The sequence below is a fragment of the Piliocolobus tephrosceles genome, chromosome 14, assembly GCF_002776525.5.
Source record: "Piliocolobus tephrosceles isolate RC106 chromosome 14, ASM277652v3, whole genome shotgun sequence".
NCBI classification, from domain to species: domain Eukaryota; kingdom Metazoa; phylum Chordata; class Mammalia; order Primates; family Cercopithecidae; genus Piliocolobus; species Piliocolobus tephrosceles.
The window spans coordinates 111,073,046-111,090,576 of NC_045447.1; the positions used below are offsets into that span (position 1 = coordinate 111,073,046).

A 17,531-nucleotide genomic window follows, 5' to 3' on the forward strand; every position below is an offset into this window, starting at 1 on the left:
GCAGAAAGCACAGCTTGCCCTTCCTGGTGGGTGGAAAACCACGGGAGGGGCAGAGCAGAGAGGCCGCTCTGAGGAGCAAGGATTCCAGGTCTTAGCACAGGCTGGTGAGGGGGAGGAAAGGGCTAGTCTGGAAGGAAGTTGCAGGGAGCCTGTGATAGCAGGGCTGGGGAAGGACCTGGAGCTTATTTGTGAGAGGAGACATTATCTGAGGACATCCCGAAAGCTATAAAGTCAGGTGATATCATCATTAAAGAATCTGAAGGCCAGAGGTGGACCTTCATCAGTCCAGACACTGTCTGGTTTACTCAAAGCAACCAAGATCTTTAATCTGAAGAAAGTGAGTTATGATAGCTATAAATCCACCTAACGCCGCCACAGCAGACTCTACAACCCACCCCTATAGCTTAACAACGTACAGCCAATCACTAATCAATGTTATTTCTAAAACCCACGAAAATTCCTAACAAACCACTTTGTACAGCCCACTCCTTGTCCCCTTTTTTTGCCTCTAAAAACCTGCTTGTAACAAAGGCAGAAGGGAGTTCATATCCAAGGTTCCTTGGGTCTGAGCTGTCCAGGCAGCCATCTTCACTTTGGCTCAATAAAACGTTTTAAATTATATTTGGTGCTTCAGCTTCTTCCTTTTAGGTCCACACCACTGACTCCCCTTCCCAATCCTAAGGTCTAACTGAGGCTTTTGCTTGTAAAAAGCAAAAGAGAAGTGTCCCTTTGTAAATTATTCAGGGCTGTGGGTGTAAACAACAGAAACTCAACTCAACCAGCTTTGACCAAATAAAGTCCTTATTTGAAGGCTGAGGGATCCATAGGAAGGGCAGGGGCACAGAGTGAATGCCATTTCTCTCCCTTATTCTGCTTCTCCTACATTCTCTGACAGCAGGCTCCTCCCAGTGGCCGGAAACATGGTCCAGTCACTCTCATACCACACATTTCTCAGCCTCCTCTACTCAGCATTCTAACTGGGAAATCCCAGGGTAGGACTTGTGCCAAAGGTAAGTCATAAGATTCCCTTACAGAGGTGCCCCTCAGGCAGGGGGTATAAAGAGAAAGTGGTTTGAGTCCTTGGAGCGAGACAGTGTGATGCACTTCTACGGCCTCGGGAAGACCTCCGGATTCTGGAAGGACAGGTCGGCAAGCACTGGTCTTCCTCTTAGATTCTAGGTGAGATCTCAGCAAGATATCTAAGGGGCCAGGCAGGGACCCTCTCCTTCACACGTCCCCACGAGCCCACCGAACAGTAGAGCCCATTGCTGGTGGTATTATCCATCAGAGAAGTAAGATCTAGTTCTGGGCCTACTTCTTCTCAAGGTTAAGGAAGTATCACAGAGCGAGAAGATGTGCACGTGGTCCTGAGAACGAGCACGCTTTCCCTCATCTCTACCTTTAGAAACACAGTACAGGGCTCCCTGAACATGCGGGAGCCTTGGACAAGGAAGCTGAAGAAGTGTTCCCTGGATAAAGGACCATCAACTGTACCCTCAAATAACTTGAAACTATCCAAGTGTTGGTAGGCAGGAGGATGAATCCAATAGGTTCCTTTCATCTGTCCATTTATTCTCCTCACCCCAACTTCCAGCACAAGCATGTGCGGCCTTTAAGGGCATGGGAGACACTCCAAGTTTAAACAGGTAAAATTCAGACAGATGAACCTGGACCACTGGAAAGGTTAGAATAATCCTAAGAAGTTCTCCCCAGACAACACTTAAGCTGAGGAGATGCCGCCTCTGAGGGCTGCACCCGAGTGGTTACTGGGACAGGCACAGGGGCCTGGGCAGGCTTTCTGGGTGCAATTTTGTGCAGTGGCCTGGAGACTGGGGCCGAGCCCCCTATCAGGCAGTGCACCCTGCTGAGCTCTGGGACCCATAATCTCCTGATTGCTTACAGCTCTGCAAGGAGATATCAAAGCCAGGAGAAATGGTTTGAAGCCAAAGAAGTGGTGGTGGGGGGCAGCTGTGGTAGAGAAGGGAGGGCTGATGGGGAGTGGAGAGTCCAGAGGGAAGAGGTCTGGGGGCAGGGAGGGAAAGGCCAAGGGAGAAGAGAGATCAGAATTAAATGAAAACAGGGTTTGTAGCTGGGGCCCTCTCAGTAAAGTTCTGCCATGCATGCATTAACCTTCCATCAACGAAAACAAAATCCAAGGACCTCATGCCTGCCTGCTGGGGCACACAAAGCCTAGGGGACATAATATCTTCCAGGTGGGGGTGCCCAGAAGCAACATTTAAAACTGACTGTCAAGGTCAGAACACCACCACCTGCAGGCACATCTGAAATGTCTTCATCCATTCCCCCCTCTGAGTTCTCTGTTGTTTTAAACTAAAGCACAGTTTGAGCAGCAGACAAGCCTGACAACTGTTCAAACATATGTATGTGCAACTTATTAGCTTGCAAATGGAGCTATCTGGAAGCTAAAGACATGTGACGCTGCCTCTGAGGGGTCGAAGGAGGGGGTCTGAGTGGTAAATGGCTGGGCTGAAGGAAGGAGGCCTCCAGTGACGGAACCCACTCCCGATGGAGTATCTGAAATGATGCTGTCACTGATGGTGCACAACACAGAGGCAGTTATCAGGAAAAGGGGCCCCTGCCCTTGAGATCTGTTTATTTTGCAATTAACAAGGGTAAAAGAGGCCCCCTTCGAAACTTTTGCTTGGGGGCCTAAAATTTAAACACCTACTACTGCCTAGGTGCCCACTGAGTCCAAGAAAATCCAAGCCTCATGATCTAACTAGCTCTTACATCAAAAAGAAAATATATATGTATTTTAAATTGCTGAAGGAAACTGAATCACCCCCAACCCTGTTCAAATAAAAAACCTGATTAAAGGCCGGCCGCAGAGGCTCATACCTGTAATCCCAGCACTTTGGGAGGCTGAGGCAGGTAGATCGTTTGAGGTGAGAAGTTCAAGACCAGCCTGGCCAACATGGTGAAATCTCATCTCTACTAAAAATACAAAAATTAGCCAGGTGTGGTGGCGTGCACCTGTAATCTCATCTACTCGGGAGGCAGAGGCAGGAGAATCGCCTGAACCCGGGAGGTAGAGTATGCAATGACCCGAGACCGCGCCACTGCACTACAGCCTGGGTGACAGAGTGAGACTCTGTCTCAAAAAAAAAAAAAAAAAAGCCTCAGTTAAATCAAATGTAGGGGCCCTAGGACATTCTGCAGGTTATTCTAAATCACCCCCTTACTTTTCCAGAGAAGAAAATTAGGCCAGGGAGGCCCAGTGACTTGCCCAAAGTCCCCGCCTGTGACTGGATGCAGTTCCTAGGAAGCACAGCCTCCTTCTGAGCAACAGACAGGCAGGAAGCATCACCAGGGAGCTTTCTCACCCACGCACTGGCACGCTCCAGCCTCTTTCTGACCTTCTCACTTGTGACATGATGGCAAGGTCTGGAGTCAGTGCAAGCTGTCCGGGTGATACCTGTCCACATAGTCCCCATGCAACACACACTGCTCTCCAACACCTGCAGCAGAATCAGCTGGGAGGACCCGTTAGCCTTCCAGATACCAAGACTGCGGCTCAATTCACTGAGCCAGAGTCTCCAGGGTAGGGCCCAGGCAGCTGAAGGGATCCCAGGGCACGTGCTAATTCTTTGGGATGAGGGGGAAAGGGATAGAATTTACTTTTCATAATTTTTTTTCTCATCCTTTCACATTTTCTATTTTGTGTATGTGTTTTGTAGTGTACCTAATACATTAACATTGTACTGAATGCATACAACTTATAAATAAATAAATAAATAAATAAAGATATATGAATTGGGTAATTGCTCAAAAAGACGTCTATAAACAGAAAAGCATGGGGGCCTCCGGCACCAAACTGTGAGTCCCGAGAGGGCAGGACCTGTGCTTCCTCACTGCTATAAAGCAAAGCCCTTGCCCAGGGCCTGATGCCTGCAGGTCAGGTCCTCACTCACACTGACAGAATGAAAGGTGAATTCTATCCCCAGCTGTATCAGGGACTCCCAGATATTTCTGACTAGAATCATTTTCCAAAGTGTGTTTTGAGGAGGTGGGTTTGTTTTGAAACCACAGTGGTTTTGAGGAGGTGGGTTTTTTTGAAACCACAGTGGTTCCACAAAATGCTCACTGTAAAAAGGGGTCCCTTGGCACAACAGTTGGGGGAATACTGCCTATCCTGTCTCTGTCTTCAAGATGCACAGATATACCAGGATACTAATCAGGATCATAAGAATATTAAAGGCTTTCTTAGAAGCCCTCCAGTAAAGAATCTCTTTTAAGTTTGTTTAATCCATTTATTTCCGAAACTAATTAACCTACAGTTCCTTTTCCCACATGATTAACATTCCACAAAACTAGTCTTCCTTGAAATCAACTTTAGAAACTCCCAGTGTAGATTCAGGCTAAAGGTCTGTGCTTCCTCGCGGCCACAGCATCGTTAGCGTTCATCAGACCTGTCCGTGGATACGTGTTTATCGAGCGAGTTCTTGGCTTTGTCCATCCGCCCCTTTCCAACTACCAGCTTCCAACAGGAGGTTCTACGACTGCACATCTCTGGAAAAAAGCAAAAACTGCAGCTGGCTCATCCCCAGAGAAAAGCACCATCCTGAGGTCCTCAGGATGTCCTCTTAGAGGAGACCTACTCAAAAACTAGGACCTGCCAACCACGGTTTCCAGCAACTTAGCAAGGTGGGCTCCAAGGAGCACAGGCCAAGGGTGGGTAGGGTAGTACCAGGCTCACAGGAGCACCCCCTCCTCCTTACCTACCCCAAGTCTTGGCTGGGGAACCCAACTATCATCCACACTTTCTTAGAATGATGTTCCAAGACTTCCATTTTATGGTGAGAAACAGGGAGGTGATTATTCTTAGCAAGCTAGTTGGGAAGGTAGGAGCAGATTTGGTTTGTTCAATGACTGCAGATTTGGCATTCCGTCTTCTGGGAACAATGTCTAGACTTTCCGAGGAGTCACCTCTATAAATAGCTTGGTTAGTTAACCATACAATATAACAGGTTCTACTCTGAGCTCCACTCTGGGGTTAAATCAGGGCAGATTTGTGCAATGTACCTCAACTCCCACTTAGTATTCAATTTTTTTAAAAAAAGTAATCCATTTTTGAAGGGCGCATCCCCCTCACATCTGTGGCCTTTTAATATAATCAAGTTAACACTTCTCTTAAAGAAAAGTGCTGGGTGCAGTGGCTCACGCCTGTAATCCCAGCTCTTGGGGAGGCTGAGGCGGGTGGACTGCCTAAGCTCAGGAGTTCGCGACCAGCCTGGGCAACACGGTGAAACCCTGTCTCTACTAAAATACATAAAATTAGCCAGGCGAAGTGGCGTGTGCCTGTAGTCCCTGCTACTCGGGAGGCTGAAGCAGGAGAACTGCCTAAACCTGCGAGGCAGAGGTTGCAGTGAGCCAAGATCACACCGCCTCTGTACTCCAGCTTGGGCAACAGAGCGAGACTCTGTCTCAAAAAAGAAAGAAAAAAGAAAAAAAAAAGGTGGCTGAGACACTCTTCCAATTACTTATTAGGGGTGAAATGTAGAAACAAGGCAATTTCTCACCCACTTTATGCAAACAGGCCTCTATAGCGCAGGGGTGGGCTCCGGCTGCATCTTGGCGACGTTCCTTACGGCAGAGCTGTTCACACATTGTACCTTGCCTGAGGACCTTCCAGAGTTGGTGTTTTCCCTAAAAGAAATCTACCCTTAAAAGAAAGACTTGCATAGCTCCATGCCCACATGCATGCATCAGCAGTACAGAAGCTGGCAGTATTTGCTCACTCTGGGTACTGGTCTAAGGAGAAAGAGCTGGCAAGACTGGGAATATCCCAAGTTAGGCAACTTTGTGCACTGAACTCCATTGTTCTTTTTCACCCAGGGAGTGTATGTTCTATTCAGTAATGATGCCTCAGTAGAGAAATAAGTGGGAAGGCGGAGAAAAAGCCTTTTCTTTGTAATGGAAAAAATGGCAAGGTAGTGCCCACTGGCCGTCTCAGGCTCAAGGGCTGGAAGACATTAGGAACCTAGGATGACATCAATAGAGAGATTACGAACGCAGGTAGAGGAATGACTGCTTCAGGAAGCCCTTTCAAAGGCCTGACAATTGCTCTTGAAGGATGGCCCCAGCAGTGTTCTCTGAAGGCAGGACTGGCAGTCTTTGTGTGGGGAGAACAGTTCAAAGAAAACCAAACACTTAAGCATAATCTTTCAGAGGGCGAAGAATCACAGCATAATGATGATAAGATGCTACTTCTCGATCTGACAAGCAACACAGCTGTTTAATGGCAAAAAGAAGATTCTAGTTAACCCAAAAGCTGTGAGTTCACTCTGCCTGTTGCTCCAACAGAAGAGAGAGAGCCTGGCCCCCCCAAAACTCATGTGATCAGGAATTTGCCTGGTATCCAGATTCTATGGCTGCCTCAAAGCCAGCCCACAGTGCATGCCGACCTTCAACGATCTCTTCACTCACAGGGACAGCAAGGTTTCTGTGTGGAGACCCTAAACCAAGCACTCGCTGCCTTAGACACAGTTACAGATCGGCCTTGCCTAAGTCTGGACCACCAGACTCTGAGAATCATCACAAAATGAGGCCATTTTACTTTCTCCCTGACTTCCTGCTTCTAAGTGACTTCGGGGCATGATATATCCTCTTATACCCGCTCTGTAAAAAACAGAACATACGCACACATTCTCACTACCTACCTTGCTTAGTACAAACTGGTCTTGTCAAGATGAACAAAATCATCCCAGCCAAGAGTCCCAGAAGAACATCCCTTCATGAATACCAGTTACTAGTTCAGGAACACAAAAATGAAAGAACCAGAACACAGTAGAAGGGGAAAGGCCCCACCTATAACATAGGATGCAAATAAAGTCAAATAATTTTCTCAAGAAGGAAAATTGAAATAAAAGAGAAAATGGAGAAAGTGAACACAAAGAAAGCAACAAAGGGGAAGCACACATGGGCATAAATCACCTTGCATGTGCCTCACAGTTCACAGCTCATTCTGCTTGTTCATCTCTACAGCAACGGCAGGGTTGCCAGTAAACAAGGGATTAAAATTTTGCGAAAAAAAGGATGGTATGAGCTGCTTTCTATCATTCACACCCACCTGTTCAAAAAAGCAGAGAAGAGTTATACTGCAAAACAGGGGAAAGAAATGCCCATTCAACATCTTTTTAAAAAACAATCCATGCAGAAAGAATATTGAGAATTTATTAAAATCTGAGAAAGAAACGACAACAATAACAAGTAACAAAACCCACGCACAAAACAAAACTATGCAGCACATCAGAGAAAGTCGAGAAGTTGGCAGCCATGGTGAACTGAAAGGCATATTAATTTAAGGCTCACAGTCTGATTCCTGAGGCAAAAAATCACTCTGGCTGCATCTTGCCTTGAAATCAGGGGGTCATATCCCCTGAAATCTAAAGAAGGATTGTTTAAAAGTATGGTGGTTTCGGTTTGAAGGATCAAAAATTCAAGTAAAGCCAACAAAGAACAAGCTAAGAAAATTCCTCAAAGCTGTGGAACCTTGCTACTTAAGATAATGACAGAAATTTACGACTGCTTCCTTCCCCAGCAGAAAGGAGCACAATTAGAAAGCTGAAAACAACAGGCCCTTTGTACCAGCATGTTATGTTTTGCTTATTCTATTACACATTGGCTGGGAGATAAGAATAAACAGGACAACACCCTGTCTAACCCGGGAGGCGGGAGTGGAGGAAAAAGCTGGTTACATTCATTCTTGGGCATGTACGTACATACCGTTTATTTGCAAATTGAGGTACTTAAGAAAATTGTGCATGCAATAGTCAGGAACCAGCATAAGCATTCAGAAGGCTTTTGTTGCACAATCAGATCTTGTAAGAATAAGCCTGTGTAAGAGGCAGCTTCATAGTTTTTCCTTAGAGTGAAGCATATTGTGAAGATTTTAATAATTGATTATTTTCTCTATGGTCTTTAATTGTCAATTCTATTTTCATTCAAAAAACCTTTAAAACTAGGATGAGCAGATATACAGACACAGCTTCCCTCTCTGTGACCAATGACGTCTAAAAACCTCGCAAAGAATCAATCAGCAGCTGCCAGGGGAAGAAAACGTGGTATCCAGGACTCCTCCCTTCTCTACAAAGGGACCGTTGCCAGTCTGGACGCCAGGTGTCCTGACAGCTTTGGCCGTGGGGCATTCCGCTCAAGAACAGCAGCTGCTACGCCAGCCGGGTTCTCACCAGCCAGTCGGGAGATGGGATGGGTATCTGCGGTCCCAAGAAAAAAAAAAAAAAAGATCTGCTCTCTTCCCATAACCCCTGTCTGCCTAGAATGATGGACCTGACTCAATCTTGCCATTTCCTAGTGGCTCACTTGCTCCTGGCACCCAAGCTGACTAAGGACGGGGCTAAGGAAGGCCATTCTGAGACCTCACTGACCTGCCACCATCCTGGCCTTCACTCTACTCCTCCAACCCACGAGAGTGGTTCCCACCCTGAGGCCTGTGGACTGGAGCGCTTTTCCACCAGATGGTCACAAAGCTGAGCCCTTTATATTCTTCAGTCTTAGCCTGAATGTCACTCTTTAAGGAAGCTTTTCCCTCTCACCCTAACGATGCTATTGATTCTCCCACTGTGACACTTACTTGATTTTATTTTCTTCATAGCATACGTCTTAATTACTTGTTTCACGCACACTAATTTTCTCCCGACTAGAATGTCCATTTCATAAGGACAGAGACCTCCTCAATCTCGTTCACCCTTGTAGGCTCCGCATCGTAAGTACTATCTGGCACACAGCGTACACTTGATAAATATTTACTGTAAGAATAAAGACTATCTGGTGGGGACAAGAACAAGAACGAGTGGGGAAAAGGTCAAAGAATCTGTCACCTGTCATCAGCCACACGAGAATCATTTTTCCCCCTCAATTTTCCCAGTGGGATGAAGGGTGAAGATGCATGTGAACAGCGGAGCCATGAAGCAGAACTACAGAACACGTGGCTTTTAACTTCAGTGTTTGTCACGGAAAACCACTCTGAAATAAGTTGCAAAAGATTCTTGAAATTCAAATACAAGGAAAAAAAAGAACATATTTGGATGTCAGCAAGGTAGTTCTGCCAACCTAATTATGCCCATGACATGTAATTGTGAACTGCTGAAAGACAAATGTGAAGCAACGCATTTATTACACACACATACAGAGGTAAGATTAAGGTGTTCATTTTAAGCAACTGTCATAAGCCTGGTTCTAGAATATGATTCCATTAACGTTACTGCTGTTATAACAGAGAGTGTAAGTGTGATGATGAGCTCCTTTCATGTATTTCTCAACATTAAGATATTACACTTGCCAGTCCATCCCCAGCAGAGACTCTGAGAACACACGAGGACAACGAAAATGGTAGAATATTAATTAAACCAACAGGAAGAGAGCTGCGTGTACTTCAGAGATGCATTTTAAACGCATGCATATCTTCATACAGACATCATAGTAGTCAAGTCAAGGAATGTACACTTTACGGTTCCTGATATGGCAGATTCAGTCTTCACGGAAGGCAAAAACACAACGGAACAAGAACTGAAAGCCACACACACCCGCTGAGGAAAGCATCTGAAAGGCAAACCAGTGGTTTTTCTCAGCAGAGAAGGAAAGCCCCTCTCCCCTGGAACAGTGATTGGGAACAGGACTGGGGCAGGGGAGGGAGTCGGTTAGTAATGGCTCCTGTTACATTAAAAGGTGACAAACATCATGAAGAGCAGTACTGATAAACGTTCTAGTTACTGCCATGTTTGAAAAGCATTCAAAATTCTAAAATATTACTTGTGTATTATTTACCTTCTTATAAACTGATTTGTCATCATCACACATCCAAGTTTTATAAATGTGTTTCTTCCCCACTTCACTGAAATACCAGAATCAAGCTCAAAAACAGAATCAAAGAGGAGAACTTTCAGCTTATTCATGAAAACCATGATATGCAATATTTAAAATAGTGAAATCATCATGAATGTCATCCAAAATGCTCAGAAACTCCTTGACATGATCAATAACAATGTTCCCATTTTAGTTCAGGAGGGAACGTTTAACATCATTTGCCAAAAAAGAAAAGAACACACAGGAATGGCATAAAACCAGCCGTTCACTAGAGTTAAGACCCGATCACTAAAGAAGTCCTGAGGCGGCCGGGCGCGGTGGCTCAAGCCTGTAATCCCAGCACTTTGGGAGGCCGAGACGGGCGGATCACGAGGTCAGGAGATCGAGACCATCCTGGCTAACACTGTGAAACCCCGTCTCTACTAAAAAAATACAAAAAACTAGCTGGGCGAGGTGGCGGCGCCTGTAGTCCCAGCTACTCGGGAGGCTGAGGCAGGAGAATGGCGTGAATCCCGGGGGCGGAGCTTGCAGTGAGCTGAGATCCGGCTACTGCACTCCAGCCCGGGCGACAGAGCGAGACTCCGTCTCAAAAAAAAAAAAAAAGAAGTCCTGAGGCATGGAATTTATCATCTTGCCTACATGTTTATAAAATATGGACTCAGGAAGAAGCCATTTAATTTACCAATAAGTCCTCTGATCTCTTGGCGTATTATATCTAAGAGGACCATGGCAAGTTTCAGTATGGAGGTCTTTTTGGATGACTCCTCCTAGCCTTGAAGTTTCTCTATTCCTGTTTAGGGTACGAAGCTGACTTACAAAACCATCGTTTTTGTTTTAGCTTTGCTTTATAAAGCCTCAAGCAAATCCTCGACCATAAATAAAGCAGCAGGGCCCCAGTAGCCAGCTGAGTCATAAACCCCACTCAGCCGCATGTGGCCCAAGGTGTTGGGATCCCGACAGAGTCAAGCCAGGCAAGTGGAATCAACTGAAGTCAGAGTTTGGAAAAACAGAGCACTCCCTTCCCCACCCCAGCTGGCAGCGGAAGACACCACAGTCCTCCTTCCACAGCTCTCATCCAGGGAATGGTAACAAGTCCAGAAAAACAGCTAGACCCGGGCAGCCTTTACTTCCACAGTCTAAAAGGAAGGGAAAAAACGATATTTGACAACCCACCACAAATTTTGAACGTACGGTTCTCCTGCTTTTAAGCATAAAAGCGTCTTGTTGCTGCTCAGTTATTATCACCATCATATTTTTCAACATTTGTGCCCAGGACCATTTGGCCTTACGGTATTTACGCTTACTACTTTAAAAATACAGAGTTAAGCATGTTTAAATCACTTTAAATATTGCAAAAAGCAGCAAACACACAGCCTACCTGCTTGGGCATGCAAACTTGAAAAGAGAAGCTCTATAGAATGGCCTGCAGGTCAACTCATTCTGGCTTTGGCAGACTGATGTCAGGAAGGAGCTGTAGAAAACAGAATCCTGTGTACGAAAAATACTTTGCCTTTGGTTCCCTCAGGCCAGAACTTGGAACTGCTAGCAAACATGCCTTAAAAAACTGCAATTCTCAGAAAGTGCTAAAAACTCCCAAGTAAATAGGGCCTCTCAAACCCATGTACAAATAAGAAACATTTAATAAACAACTCTTTCTTCACCAACACTTCTACTACTTAAATTAAGTCCAGCAGACTCTTCAAAGGGACAAAAGAAGGCCCCGCACCGCCGTTAAGACAAATTCTATATATAGACATCCAAGACAATTATATGATGCACATAACCAAATATACATAATTATCCTAGTTTCTGCATTCCTATTATCTTCATAAATACAGGATAAAAATCAGTCTAAATGATTTTCTCAGACCTCCTCAAGGATTAAGGCGAGCCAGCCAGTCTTTTGAAAGTACATATATGTAGTAAAGATCAAAAGCAAATGTTCTGGTCAGTTCTTTTCTGCTTATGATTTTACTAAGAATGTGTGCAGTTTTCAGGGAAAACACCACACATGACAGCTGCTCAAAACCATGGGAATTAATTGGCAGCAGGAATTTCCTTGACTAATAGGGAAAAACTGGAAGTCACATGTTTTGATGAGCTTATTTTTCCCATCCTCAGTCAAGCATATTCACTGTTAATGATTAAGATTTTCAAATGGAAATATAACCAAGCACATTCTCTATCTTTTCTCACTGGAACACAGACACCCATTAATGACTGAACAATGGCATTAATGAACAGATTTTAGTTTAAATAAATACAGGGAACCAAACCAAGACACAATAGCAAAAGTGCATTTATTATATTAAAAAACAGTAGCACGTGACTCCCCCTCTGCCCCCTACAGTAAGTCATCTGCTTTGAGCTGTTTTTCTAGCAGTAGGGATGGATTTACACTGATCCATCCACAGTCTATTTGACACAGGGGCTCTCAAGTCGGTGCCCTTGTGCCCAGTGGTGAGAATGGATGAGACAGCTGGTCAGGATTAGGTGAGCAGCCTGTGGCCTTGGGACCAAGTCATGTTACTGTGCCCAGAGCCCGATGCTATAACCTCGGGCTCATTAGCATTACGCTGTCATCACCCAAGCTAACAGCCACTGATCGGCCATGACCCAACACTCACCACTCAGGGGCACTGTGCATTCTCAATCCCAGCAACAACACGAGCCTTTTCTTTTCAACACAGTCTGAACTGAGCCCATGACACTCAAAGGCTCATGCATGAGGGAGTCTGCATTAAAATTGTTCCTCAAGGCAGCAATGAGATGTCCAAGCATGAGCAACCATAGCCCTTCCATTTAATCAAATGACAGCTCTGACAGAGCTCAAGGAAAGCAAGACATAGTCAAAGAATTTCCAAAATGTACGCACCCCAAGTGCCACAATGGCACAACATACCTGGCCATCCCCAGACTTGGAAAGTTGGCAGGGACGATGAGAACATCCAGCCGAGAGAACGGGTGTGTTCCCAGAACAGAATGCGCTGCTGAGAGGCAAGGAGGGATCAGCTGCATAAGGGTCTCTTGGCAGGCACCCGTGAGGCACACAGGGGCAAAGACACGATGAGGAATGATCTCCTGGGTGGTGGCAGAAGCATTCTGGAAGCGGCAGGGGTATTCCATGTGACTGCAAACACCAACATGCCTGGGAACAACACAGAATAAATGGTAAACCATGTTTATTATTCTTGCTGTGGAGGTGAGGCAATCTTGCAGATGTAGACAACTTTTAGGAGACAGAGGTTCAGACAGACTCACAAGCAAAGACTGTTCATTTCAATTGTTGGCTTGACTGGCTCTGTGCAGCAGTGAAAATTTACAGGATAAAAACTTATTCATGCGTTTGAATCAACAGACTAGCTTCAATCTAAGGTAAGTGAAAGTACTAAAATCTTGTTTTAGAATTAACTTTGTTGTGGGGCGACCTCTAAGACTCAAAACAGTAAAACTTCTCACCAAAATACAAACAATTCCTGCCCTCAATTAGGTGTTTTCAAGTATCACCATATGAACAATCTCCAAATTAGAGACAATTCCTAACTCAGAAAGGAAGGAGCAGTACACACAAGTTAAAGATCCAATTCTGGGATTACCTAGAAGAAAAGACTTGGACTGAGGCAGAACCATGAACCCAATGAAAGTTACAGGCTCAAACTCCTCAAAAGAACACAAACCATTTTACTGAATAGTAATCTGGATGTTCTTTCCACAGCCCATCAAAAGCTGTTATTAGGAACACAGAGGCACTTTTGATACAGTATTTTTCCCAACCCACTTTCAGTACAAATTTAACTGAGCCAACCTTTTAAGGAAGCAGATCAGACCCCCGCCTGCTTCATCTGACCACTGCCAGTTATTCCATCAAAGGCAGAACTGAAAGAGAATTCCTAGAACCTGACTCACAGGCCTCAAGAGAACTTATCTACTCAAACCTATATCCAACAGTACTCCATTTTTTCACCTGCTAACACGTCTTTTATTCAAACACAATGAAAAACCCTTCTAATCATTAGTATTTATTTTATTTTATTATTATTTTTTTTTAGATGGAGTCAAGCTCTGTTTCCCAGGCTGGAGGGCAGTGACATGATCTCGGCTCACTGCAACTTCCACCTCCCAGGCTCAAGCCATTCTCTTGACTCAGCCTCCCGAGTAGCTGGGAGTACAGGCACCTGCCACCACGCCTGGCTAATTTTGTATTTTTAGTAGAGACGGGGTTTTTCCATGTCGGCCAGGCTGGTCTCAAACTCCTGACCTCAGTTAATCCACCCACCTCAGCCTCCCAAAGAGCTGGGATTACAGGCATGAGTCACTGCGCCTGGCCTATCACTATTATTATTATTTAACATAGGGTTTCACTCTGTTGCCCAGGCTGGACTGCAGTGGCAGGGTCATAGCTCACTGCAGCCTCCAACTCCTGGGCTCAAACAATCCTCCCACCTCAGCCTGCTGAGCAGCTAGGACTACAGGCATGTTGCCATGCCACACGCAGGTCTATATTTTTTTTTTAAAGAGATGGGGTCTGGAGATGGTGTCTCACTTTGTAAGCCAGAGTGGTCTCAAACTTCTAACTTCAAATGATCCTCCTGCCTCAGCCTCCCAAAGTGCTGGAATCACAGGCATGAGCCACTGCACTTATTCAATTCTAACTACAGGTGCTCACTTGATTCACAGTGCATAACGAAAAATCTTAAGATGCTGGCATGTCCCAATATGGGCAGAATGCAGCAATTCCTCTCCAAATGTATGAAGTACCTTTCACTGCCCCAAGGCCAGCGCTCAGGAGACCATATGGCTAGGTACAGATAGGCCTCGCCTTCGACCAGCATGGTTCATGGAACACAGCTTCCAGCACCGAAGGCATTTCACCACAGCGGAGAGTAAGAAAATGGATGGAGGCCCATAAAAACGTGTCAGAATAAGAGGACATGAAGAATATAATTCTTGAAATTGAATTCTGGCCAAAGTCCCTGGATTGATAACCTTGCTTTGTGGAGAGAGTGAGACAAGGTGCCTGCTGGTGAACATTTACCTAAAAAGGCTGCAATGTCCACCTAATGACAAGTACTGTGCTGGTGCACAAATGTGGTCAAAGGTCTTGAAAAGTGAAAAATGCCATTGATTAAATTTACCACCACGATATCTTTTTCTCATGTATTTACACAGGTATATAATGTGCTACCGTCATTTCAGTTCATATCATCTCTATTGCAAAGCTTTCAGATCATGTTAAACCAGAGAAACTGGACATGTGCAGGCATCTTCTGGACAAAGCTGAGGAATAAGCTTACATTATATCTACCACAGCACAGTTTTGCAAAAAGGTCATTCTAATGGCCTCTAAACACAACACAGGGAAAGATGATTTCTTGCTGCCAAGAACCTGAAAGTTAGAGAATACTGAGGTAGCCAAAGATACACCCAAAAGTGTTTGGCTTGATGAATTTCTGATGATCGTATACAACCTAAACCTGAGAGACAACATTCCGTCTCCATGGTAAGTTCTCTCATATTCTTTTCCAGTCAGGAACAAGGTGAGTTAGAGTCTCTCTGGGAATAAAAGGCACTAGTTCAGATGATGAAGATGACTCTAGTTGTGTGAATTAGTACTGTTATAATCAAAGCCTGGGAAAAAATGCAGGACTTTAAGGCAATCAAGCTCTGACCAGGTGAGAACAGTAAGGCTCCCACAGAAATGGAAATGGAAATGGCCACAGGAAAGCCACTTCTGCATTCCCACACAGGGATCAGGAAACCTGGGCTTCACTGTCTTCTCAGCCGGCTCACTTGTGACCAAGGCAGGCAGCTCAGTATCTGGGGCTTCTTTTTCCCCATCTTTAACATGGTCTCACCAAGGTGGCTGCTGGAGGAGGTAAGGAAATAGTTAGAAAAGGATATGAGAGGCCAGACACTGTGGCTCATGCCTGTAATCCCAGCACTTTCGGAGGCTGAGGCAGGTAGATCACTTGAGGTCAGGAGTTTGAGACCAGCCTAGCCAACATGGTAAAACCCCATCTCTACTAAAAATACAAAAAAATTAGCCAAGTGTGGTGGCACATGCCTGTAATCTCAGCTACTTGGGAGACTGAGGCAGGAGAATCACTTGAACCTGAGAGGCAGAGATGCAGTGAGCGAAGATCGCACCACTGCACTCCAGCCTGGGTAACAGAGCATCACCCTGTCTCAAAAAAAAAAAAAAGAAAGAAAGAAAGAAAAGAAAAGAAAAGGGTATGAGAGAATTTACTAACTTACTGCAGAGACAGAATGTTCTCTGTCAGGTTTAGGCTGTATACAACATCGTAAACTCATTAAGCTGAACATTTAAGATCTGCACATTTTGTTGTATGTTAATTATACTTAAAAAATACACAAACAAAAACGTTTTCTAAGGTTTCTTTTGGCACTATGACTCTACGATAACTGAGCACACGAGCCATTCATCATAGAATCGCCTTGTTTCTGAAGAGGTCAGGAGATTGTACTTTTTTTTTTTTTTTTAAGACGGAGTCTCATTCTGTCGCCAGGCTGGAGTGCAGTGGTGCAATCTCGGCTGTAACCTACAACTCCCAGGTTCACGCCATTCTCCTGCCTCAGCTTCCCGTAAGCTAGGACTACAGGCGCCCGCCACCACGCCCAACTAATTTTTGTATTTTTAGTAGAGACAGGGTTTCACCATGTTGGCCAGGATGCTCTCGATTTCCTGACTTCGTGATCCGCCCGCCTCAGCCTCCCAAAGTGCTGGGATTGATTACAGGCTGAGCCACCGCGCCCGGCCAATTCTGTGCTTTTTACAAAGTAATAGTCTTCCATAGATTCAGCACCGACTCAAATATGCCGTACTTTCTATCAAAGCAACTTTTCATATACTTTATAACGCTAAAGAAGACCTGTTCCCCACCAGATTCTTCTTTCAAATAATCAGTCTCAATGCGTTTTCTTCTTTGTAGTGCCCATTTTCTATGCCTTTAATCATTTTTGCTAAGTTCCTTTGGACTTTATCCAAGTTTCTGTGTCATGTTTAAACTGTATGGCCCCCACAAAGACCTCAAGAGGTTAAAGAAACAAAACACAAAGATTCCCCTGTGGCTGAAGAAGGTTATACTACAGCTGAATAAAATTAATAAACTTTCAACAGCTTATCTGAAAGCCCTATAATCAATGTATTTACTAAAATGCTCACCCAGAGTGGCTAGAGCATGTGTGAAAGTGGAGCTGGAAGAGGGAATGTTCTTACTATAATTTTACCCACATGAACATTGATCATAAAAGTTCAGTGACCAACACTTTGGCCACATTTCCGGAACCCAGATGAGCACTTTCGGCAAATGAAAACCTGTGGTCTAGCAGGCCCCTGTGGAAGTTGGATTTACGTGAATTTGATTGGTGGTCTTAGGAAGGTTTGAAGTAGAACGGGTGCTGGGGAAGGCAAAAGGGACCAGATGTGAACATAACCAAAAAACACCACTGTGACTGGCACTTCAGAGCACCTTTGCTGACAAACTTTGCATGGAGTCAGAAATGTAATGGATGAAAACAAAGCCACTTTCTGACAACTGAAGACAGCACACAGGAAGCGCACAGCCAGGGCAGGACTAAGCAAACGCAAGCTGTGATTTTATCAGCAGCATATTCCTGAAGGACGAGCATACTGACAAAGGAAGGGAAAACTCAGTTTATGAGAC

The 17,531-nt window shown here is 44.9% G+C and overlaps 1 protein-coding gene across 4 annotated transcripts in view; it reads right to left on the bottom strand.

Annotated features, from left to right (window-relative positions):
• AOPEP (aminopeptidase O (putative)) overlaps window positions 1–17,531 on the bottom strand; it is a 380,108-nt gene that overhangs the window by 289,195 nt on the left and 73,382 nt on the right. For all 4 annotated transcript variants that reach the window (XM_023185255.1, XM_023185257.1, XM_023185256.1 and 1 more), the window contains exon 5: window positions 12,749–12,994. In XM_023185255.1, the coding sequence (XP_023041023.1) occupies window positions 12,749–12,994 (246 nt within the window). The remainder of the gene's footprint in view (window positions 1–12,748; window positions 12,995–17,531) is intronic.